At 38.2% G+C, this 10222-nt stretch overlaps 1 protein-coding gene across 1 annotated transcript; it reads left to right on the forward strand.

Moving 5' to 3' along the window:
* Positions 1–6275: 6275 nt before the first annotated feature.
* Positions 6276–9842, forward strand: LOC122653525 (polyubiquitin-like). Its single transcript, XM_043847381.1, has 2 exons — positions 6276–6384; positions 8584–9842. Exons 1-2 carry the CDS (start codon positions 6289–6291, stop codon positions 9712–9714), a joined length of 1227 nt encoding a protein of 408 aa, XP_043703316.1. The 5' UTR covers positions 6276–6288; the 3' UTR covers positions 9715–9842.
* The last annotated feature ends 380 nt before the right edge of the window (positions 9843–10222 follow it).

Raw genomic sequence — 10222 nt, forward strand, 5'->3', positions numbered from 1 at the left:
TTTCAATGCTTTATTATGCAACTTTTTGAATTCCATTTGAGTTGAAACTTTAACATACAACCATTGACCTTGGACTAGGGTTACTAGTTACGAAAAAAGCCAAGGGTGTAGGCCCATTCGAACTTGCCATGTAGTAGATGGTAGTGTTCGATTTTGTGTCTTGTATTTTATAATGGTCAATGTAATTATTTTTAAGCTTGTATATGTTCAAGTCGAGTTTTCGAGATTCATTACATGTGCAATGATAGAATTTTAATTCTATTAGGATTAGAGTTATTAGGGTGTCTACATATTGTCTTGGTACGGAAAACCTTAGATATAAGAAAAATAGATCACATTGTTAGGTGGAAAATGGGGTAGAGTGTTCTTCTAGCTAGTAAAAAAATTATTTGGTTTTCTAAGGTGGATGCAAATATCATGCTGAATCACGTTAAATTCCACATGTTCGTGTGTAAATGTGAGTCCGGTGACTCTTCATGTATGTGAGCGTAAGTGAACGATTCACAGTCGTTCAAATGGAATATTCTCACAGATTGTATTCCATCTGAACGGCTGTGAGTTGTTCACGTATGCTCACATACGTGAAGATTCCCCGCTCACTGTAAATGTCTGCTTAGTCTTTTTCTCCTTTCTGTTTATTCTCGAGGACCGGGGGAGTGGAGAGGCAATGAGTACGAGAGAAGACGAGAAGACGGGGACCTTAGTTGCAAAAGAAGGAAGGTGCACCTAAATGAAGGAGAGGAAGGTATAACAGAAAGAGAGGAATGGAAAAGTCGACACTGATCCACACTATAAGGGTGTCAATCAGTTTAGTCTTGGTTTTTCGGTTCGGCTCAAGATAAATCGTATAGGAGCACATGTTTTCAAATCGGAGTCCCTTATTCAGTTTTAACCCCATTTGTATTTGGTTAGGATCCTATTTTAGCTGTTTGGGAACGTTCTTTACATCTTCATAGAAAAAAAAAAAAAAACTTGTTTATTAAGACCATAATCCACTAAACTTTAAAATAGGGGAAAAAATATCAGCCACATTAATTAAAGGATTTTTTTTATGGGTAAAGTTGTTTGTAACCACCCCGATTACAACAAAATGTAGTAACCGGACTTATTTGCCCAAGGTGGAGATTTATTGGATTTTGTGTCTTGTATCTAGTGAACCACACATTTATTATCAGACTTCTATATATTTGAGTTGGGTTTTAGGTTTATTACATGTATATGGATAACATTGTAATTACGTGGGGATTAGGGTTCTATGATGCATCGATGCCTATATATTGTTTATATAGTAGTGTCTAAAGTTGGCCTTCACCAGTAGGCTTGACCAGAACTGATTGGTTGAAGCCTGAGACTGACCCGACTGATTAAGAAATGTGTCTGTTAGTCATACTCAAGTACCAATTGATTAATGATCAGACATTCCTGGTGCAAGGTAGTGGCCCAATGGTCACTTGATCGGGAATGACCCATATTCTGATCGATTAATAACCGAGCATTTATTGCCCGATTTACCCGTCTAAGTCAATTTAGCCTAATTATAGTCCATTTATGGCCAATTTAAGGACCTTTTTATAACCCGATTAGTCAATTAATACATTTAAAACCCGATTATAGCCCAATTACTTGAGCCAAGTTTTGGGTCAGCAATCATTAGATTACATAAATGGGCTTTAAATTGGTGGGGATCGATTCGATCGGGCCTGATCGGTTGACACTCCTAGTGTATGTGGCAAAAATCACAAATATAAGCAAAAGAAATTAAGTAGTTAGGTGCAAAGTATTTTTTTTTTACAAGTAAAAAAATCTCTAATTCTCTCGAGCAGATATAGATATTTATGTTGAACCACGTTAAATTACATATATTTGTGTGTGATTGTTTGCTTGATTTCTTCATTGTTTTTGTGGAGTTGGCCCAACAGTTAGCGATGTACATTATGAGTAAGTGGGTTATGAAGGGCACTTTTCAATAAATAAATAAAATAGATATGAGTTTTCCACGCCACTGTAGGAGGGGGGTTGAGTATCTTCCATGCCACATCAATAGCGGCAAGGGAGACAATTTTGATCAAGGGGCCCATATGGTGTGGGAGGAGAAAGTATGTCAATGAGGACCCACATGATCAAAAAGGAAAAAACTTCACTTTAACATGTGGTAGGATCCATTCGATTGAATTTCACATGACAAATATAATCCTTTGTAAAAGAACAATTTCCTTCCCTAGCAACAAATAATTAAACCCCTAACATGAGAGTTGTAAAAAGAATGTCTTTTGAACAGTGCAAAAGTAAATAAGGGGCGTTGTTCTTTGTCCGGGAACGCATAGGACGCAAGCTGCGCTTAAACACATGAGGTGGGACGCAACAACCATTACAGTCATTTAGGGGGGTAGGGCGATCATTTTGCCCACCCCCATGTGTATGGGCGCATCTTGCGCCCCCAATGCAAAAAACATTTTTTCAATAATAAACAAACTGATGCACGTTCTTTGTTCGAAAACACACCTGCACCCAGACACATGGGGCAGGATAGGGGCAAGGTTTGGGTCATTAGGGGGGGCGGGCTGATCATTTTGCCCACCCCATGTGTCTGGGCGTACCCTATACCCAGTGCAGAGAACTTTATCCCTAGATAAATATTTTTACAAAAAAATAATAATAAATAAATGTTTATATAGCAATGGGAAAATAAGGGATTCAAACATAATAAAAAGGGATGAAACACCCCCTGAAAATGGGTCGAAACTCAGATCACCCCCTCTACACTAACGGTGTTAGTCTGCTGTTAGTTATTGGTGTAAAAGGACTATTTTACCCTTGTACTAAATCATTAGAGTTAAATTTACATTACTACCATTGCCTTCATCTTCAACCTAAAATACCCCACCCTTTCCTCTCTCTCCTCTCTTCTCCCTCGCCGGCTAGTAGCCCCCACCCCTTCTCTGCTTTGCAACTTGCCCGGGGCTCCTCCGTTCGCCTCTGGTTTTCTTTCTGTGTAGAGCTTGAAAGGGGGAAGCAAGAGAGGGGGTTTCCATTTCTGCAACTTGCCCGCAAAACGCCGTCAGGAACAGAAACGGGCTAGGTCGAAGGGTAAAACAGCTCCGGTGACGCCCACGGTTGATGAAACTATCGAAGATTCATTGAATAGTCCAATCGATTAGGAGCTGGTCGGAAGACGAGAAGTTTGTAGAGAATCAAATGATGGAGGAAGAATTGAGCTCTCCGGTGGCTGCTCGCTCTGTAAAGAAAGCAAAGAAAGCAGCTTCAAATGTTGAGAGCCGCTTATACGGAAAACCAGTTCCAGAGGCGGGTTATGAGGTGGATGGGCAACGATGTCGATGCTCAAGAGCGCCTGCAAGATTCCGAAATCCTCGCCTCTGTTTGGCTTCCTGCCCTTCTTGGGTTTCTTATTCTCATATGCTGTCTGTTGCGCCTGCGCGGAGGAGGAGAGTTCTACCTCTGCCTCTACCTCTGCCGCTGCGGCTGTCTGCTTGGTGGTGGTGGACTCTGCCGCCTCCAGCTCCTTGACGACAGTGATGCTGGACCAAGCCCTCCCCTCCGATCCGAAACAGAAGGAAGAGGATGAAAATCAAATACAACTCAGTATGAAAAACCAATTATGAAAAGAAAAGGGCTCTTTTGAACTCTTTATTCTCGATCAATAAAGAGAAGCGGTAGTGAATTAATTGAGATTGAGAAGAACCTTGAACAGAAATGATGCCTGAAGATGAGAATTCAATTCAAATAGCGAACCCAGTTGTAGCAACAGTTACTTTAATGGTGGCAGAAAAAAGAAATCGGGGCTGTTTCTTGAGGTTCCAGAAGGCGTATTCTTGTCGAATGCAAATGCCGAGCGGGGTATCCATTGGATTGCGACCCAGTTTTTGGGTGCAACTGCGAGCCATTTTTGGATTGCGAGGAAAAAGACGAGATTGATTTGCAGGTCATGTGAGGAAGAGAGCGTGAGAAAGAAGATAGATTTTGGGGATTTTAGATTAAAAAGTAAAATAGTAATGATATACTAATCAAGGATAGTTTAAAATTTTAAATAAATTTAACTATTTGATTTCATCAGTTAACTAACGATAGAGTATAATCTGAGTATTGGTCTCTAAAATTTTAGTTTCGATTCTTTTTTAGAGGGTGTTTCGTAAAAATACAAGTATTACATATGCAGAAAAAAGGTAGAACAAGAGAAAGGGGCAAGAGAAAAGGGCACATCATGCAAGGTGATGACGATTTGACGTCTTGACGAGACTTGATGTCAAGTGTACTCCATCTTATGTCTTTTAAATGGTTAAGGAACCCAAATATTGGATAGTGTGCACAATTTAATTTTCTATTAAAAAAAAAAAAAAAAGTGAATAATTTAATTTTGGGAAACATTAAATTTTTTTTAAAAATCTAGAGTGATTATAAGAAAATTTTTCTCTTTTTCACTTGAGTAATTTACTTGTACCTTCCCTGGTCTAATTACAAGAAACCCCCATTATTTAAATAATTACATGGATCTCCATTGGACTATGGTGGGGTTTACAAATAACCCCAATCCATTAAGTTGAACCCTGTTAGTTGAAGTAAAAATGTTCACAAATGACATTTCTGACGATTTGCATACATATCTTCTTGTCATTTTTAATGATTAGAACTCCAATTTCTAATCCGATGATCTTCAAATTACAAAATCGATCGCGACCAACTCCAATGACTCTGCAGCAGAGTCATCGGAGTCGATCATTAGAGCATAATAAATAAGGGTTAAATACGCATATCCCCCTAAAATGCACCCAATATTCCTCATACTCTCCTAAGGTTCTGACAAGTCCACGTACCATCCCTGAAAAATCTATGTACCACCCCTACTTTAACCCGCTAAAGCTATTTAAGTCCACATCAGGTGTTAAATGTTAAAAAATGACCAAACTACCCTTTCTTCTATCTTTTCTAAAATTTAGAAAGACTTAATTGCCCTGATCTATTTGCAAAAATTTAAAAAGACCAAAATACCCTTATCTTCCCCAAATCATCATCTTCTCTTACAAGGTAAATATCCACCACCACCACCAACTCCTCCATCTTTATCAATTCCACCATCGAGTCCCCCTCCCTTGCCTATTCCTCCACCAAAACCGCCGCCCTTACCATTGAAATTCAGGCAACCATGGAAGGGCTTGTTTTCATGGTAGGGTCAAAGAAAAACGAGACGGGAGCAAGAAGCATCGGAGAATCGAAAAGAGGAACCGAAGAGATTGATAGATCAATTTAGGATGATGGAATTGAAAAAACCAGCAATAGCGGAACCAAAATTTGATATGGTATGAGAACCAAAAGAGCATTCCAAATTTCCTTCAACTCCATGATCTTAGCTTTTCTACTCCCCCATGAGCGAAACTCATGGATACTATCACAACCCGGCCATGCTAGATTGAAAAATCCAAAGCAAGAATTCCAAACTTCCAAAACAGTGGAACAACAAAAGAAAATATGATTCAAACTTTCAGAGTCCTTGTAACAAAGGACACATCGAGAAGCCATGGAAATACCATGCTTACTCCAAGGGAGCGAGGATTGATGCATTCAGTAACTATTCCAAGCACTTTTAACCGAGAAATCTCCCAAATTAGAGTTGGCCCAAATAGGAGGATTAGGGTGCTAAATAGAAGAAGCTTTTTCACATATATCTCTAAGAAAAAGAGATTGCATTGGAGGGAAAACCCAACAACCATTTGTGATAAAATTCGCAACCTTAGACTTGAAAGAAGAATAAAATTGAGATCCAAGGTTTGGTTCCTCCATAATGTTGTAATCCCCAATCCAACCAACTTGATAATTTTATTTGCTTAACAACTCCATCTTTGACCCGGTTCAACCTGCCTTAATATTGGACCAGGTTAGGAGCTAACCAAAGTTCATTGGTTGTTGGGAAAAAACTAAGGATGTCAAAATCAAATTGAAACATTTAAATTGAAACCGTAAAATGGATCAATAAATGGTTTGATTATGGTTTAAATATTAGGACCGTTCAACACTCTTAGATATATATAAATGTGCCAAAAATAAACATAAATCGTTTATCAAAATCAAATCAAACCAAACCATTTTTAAAATGAAACGGAGAAACCATTTAATAATTGGTTCAATTATGGTTTTAAACTTGAGACGGTTTAATTAAACGGTATAACCGAAATCGGACGGTTCCGAAAAACAAACTTTCCCTCCCTGCCGACTTTTCTTTCTTTTAAGACTAACCTATGTATATGGTTTATATTCGATTACCCATACTCTAAGTAAATGTTTCAGTCGAAGTGGTTAGGGTTCTCAATCGTTTCAATGGCAAACGCAACTGGTGATACAGGGTCGACTTCGTTGAACTCGAATGACGAAGAGGTAATTGCTTCTTTTACCTTCAACTGTGTTGTCTGTTTGTTTGTGAGAGGATCAAGCTATGAAGTTATTTTAATTTTGGACTCCTTGACAAGGAAAATTAAATTATTGTTTAGTGGGGATCTGACCCACAGATTTGATTTAATGAGAAATCTCTTAAATTCTATATTGTTTTAATTCAGACTTGAATATTCTTTAATTACTTTAAATCCTACCATTAACTTTGCATCATATTTTAGGGTTTACATTAACTTGACAAGAAGGGAACTTGACCTTAATTTTAGATTGATTTAATTCTTGGATTTTGAGTAATTAAAATTCTTCTCTTTTCTGAATTTTAGTTTCAGATTTCATATTTTTTCTAATTACTTTTAATCTAGCCATTAGATCATTCCTATCTTCTGAAGGACATATCTATTACTTGTTTATGATTGAATCCTAAAGTTTGACCTTCATCTGAGAAGGTTGACTTGGATTGACTTTTTGGTTTTGGTTTGCTTGGGATTCTGTCTGGGAGGGTTTAGGATTCATCCTACTACCCCTACCTGAGCGGCTATAACCTATTCCCCATTGATAGTCAAGCAGATCTCATCTCATCGTGAGCATAGGCAATCTTGTCGAACCATGTAATCCTTGTGTGATTGTTTGTTTGCGATTTCTATTCCTTTGTGCATCGTTTTAGGTTCTCGCTTTTCTACAGAGACTATGGTGGTTTAATTTTCTGTACTTTGCCTGTTTGGGGCTTCTCTGTTGGCGGTAATACATTTTCTTTAAGATTCTAAAAGAAAGGGCACTAAGGAACTGTTTTTGGTGCAACATTAATCTATTTGGTTTCCTCTCGGCTCTAAAATGCAGGTCTTGGGAAATGTGAGGAAATCATGTGTAAATTTTCTGTCACAAGCAGGACATAAATTTCTCAGTAGTTCATCAATGAGGAAATTGTTGCATGTATTTTCTGTCTTAATAACATCTGTGAAATCTTCTCAACTATGTTTAGATGAATGATTGATTCCAATGCAGAGAGGAACTTTTATTTTTGGATTTAGTAATATCCAATGATTCTTATAACACTGTATTTTTAAAGTAAGTGATCCATTGTTACTTTTGAGGTTCTTACCTATCTTGAATGCAAATGCCATTCTGAAGCGAATTCATCGTGGCAAGAGGATAATAGAAGGAGTTGGTAAACAAGCTTGATCATAGATACTGACAGGATAACCCGAAATTCCATGCTGTGCATGATGATTTTCCAAAGGTGCCTTAGTTTAATTGTATTTAGTGTTGATAACTATCTAATTATCTCATTATCTCATTGGGGCATATTAAATGTGATTCACATACACCTAGATGCTGATATGTTTAGAACTTAAATGTGTTCCAATGTATTAGTAGCTATTTGTCTTATCTCGAGGTTTATCTGCTAAAGGTAAAAAGTTGTTTCGATGAGAGTCTGTACTCATGCTGGCTAGCACACAGGGATCCATGGGAAAAAAACTGGCAAATGTTAACAAACTGCTATGAATATCACTGCAAGATTTGTGAAGGGTTATACTCATTATTGAAACCAATTAATCAGCAGAAGTTTTATTTTAGTTTGCCAATGCTTTGCTGAAGACACTGGCTCCGATTCTCACTGGTGTTATTTAACAAGTGCATTGACGAGCCATAAGCAATTAAAGGTGTCTGGGATGTCAGTAATGGTACATGTTTTTTCAGTCACTCTCAATGCCGTCATTTGTGGCTGAGCAACCACAGTGCAAGTTGGGATGGAAAAGGATCCAGATTAATTTGGTATATTAGGATATGCGGTGATTAGTTTGATACAGGCATGAGTTTTATTTCTGGTATTGTTTTCTTCTCCCTCATTTGTGCTTGGCTAAAGAGTAAAGGTATTGGTATAATAAATTTATGTTGTTCCTTTGGTGTGTAGAACACAAGATCATAAAACTTCTTCCGGTCCCTAGATTGCTCATGGATCTACTGCTTGGCATCAGAATTATTTCAACCATTATCATAACATCTCAAGGCGTGTCAAATGACTATGTTGTGCAACATGCAATGGAAGCTACAGTTTGCAGTTTCATTGTTGTATATGTTTGGTGTTGAGATATTGACTTTTTTTTTCTTTTCTCATTTCAAAATGTTACACACAACCTTAAATCCTCCGTGTTCCTTCCCTTCTTTCTGATTTCACTGTTGCAGATGAATATATTCCTGAAGGTCGTGAAAACAGTGGCCTTAAAGGTGAAGAAGTCAGAGAGAATTAAAGATATTAAAGCTAAGTTCCAGGAAAGGGAAGGCATTACGGGAAAGATTCAAGGTCTCTTCTTTGATGGGAATGAACTTAAGGACAATCAAACACTGGTTGATTATGCTGTCCAGAGGAACTCAACCCTCCATCTGTTTCTTCAAAGTGCAGTTGGAATGAAATTATTTGTCAGGCTACCACCAAACCAGAGAACCATAGTACTTGGAGTAGACAAACAGGATTTCGTCCAAAACATCAAGGCTATGATTCAGGAACAGGAGGGGATCTCACAGAACTGTTTCACACTAATCTATTCTGGAAGAAAACTTGAAGATAACTGGACTCTGGCTGCTAACAACATCCATAATGAAGCAACCTTGCAATTGGTTTTTAATCCAAGAGATATGATAACAATATCTGTGAAAACATCTTGTGTGCAGACCATGAGGCTTGAAGTGAAGATGTTGTATACAATCCATGATGTCAAATCAATAGTCGAGTGCATGAGTGGCATCCCTATTTACAAACAGAAGTTTATTTATGCTGGACAGCAGCTTGTAGATGGCCAGACTTTGGTTTATTATGACATCACTGAAGAGTCTGTAATAGAGATGTTACCTCCCTCATTTCAGATATTTGTCAAGACATGGAGTGGAAAGATCATTACACTTGAAGTTGAGAGTTCCAATACTGTCAAGGATGTTATGGCAAAGATTAATCAAAAGCTTGGGGGTTCAACCTCTCAGCAGCGCCTTCAATTTGCTGGAAGACGGCTTGAGGAGGACACAAGCCTGGGCAGCTACATGATCCAGAAGGATTCCACTCTGAATCTGGTTATATCACCTTCAGTTCGTTGTTGTAGTCAAATCACCATATATGTCAAGGCATCAAATGGGAAACCCGTTACAATGCTAGTAGATCGCTTAAATACTATACATGAAGTGAAGGCTATGATCCGACACAGCATGGGACTTGTACCAACTATGCTCATCTATAAAGGATTGAAACTAAGCGATTCAAGTACTCTGTTAGCCTATGGGATTCAGAACAACTCAAAACTAACATTTCATGCTATGCACTCTTAGTGAGGATTCCTGCAGTCTCCTGCTGTCCTTTTTGGTTCCCATATCTTGGTTTCAGAAGACGCGCGTTATAGATCCACTCATTCCCTACTCCATACAATAGCTAGAATATGATGGCTGTGGGCACTTTGGCGAGCGACATGGATCACTATTTGGTAATATGCAGTTTTTTGTCAATAGCAAATGTGTTACTTGTAAATTTCTGATGTGTACGTCGGAGAAGGAAACCTGTACTGAATGTGGTGGCTTGTAGGTAAGACTGCCTTGAACTGTTTTCTCGTCTGGCTTGTTTATCATGTCTTCCATGGTTTTTTTGGCTTGAAAAGGAGTGAAACACAGCTGATTTTGTATTTCTCTGTGCAGTACAGCAAGCAACAGTGTTTTTAAAAAATTGGGATCGGATCCCATTTTTTTTAATTCATATCTCATAGTTTTAGGAAATTGATCCCTTTTAAAAATCGGCATCGGATGCATTGGAATCAGTCAAGACAGATTTGATTCCAGCTGATCT

Source organism: Telopea speciosissima, chromosome 3 (assembly GCF_018873765.1).
Source record: "Telopea speciosissima isolate NSW1024214 ecotype Mountain lineage chromosome 3, Tspe_v1, whole genome shotgun sequence".
NCBI classification, from domain to species: Eukaryota; Viridiplantae; Streptophyta; class Magnoliopsida; order Proteales; family Proteaceae; genus Telopea; species Telopea speciosissima.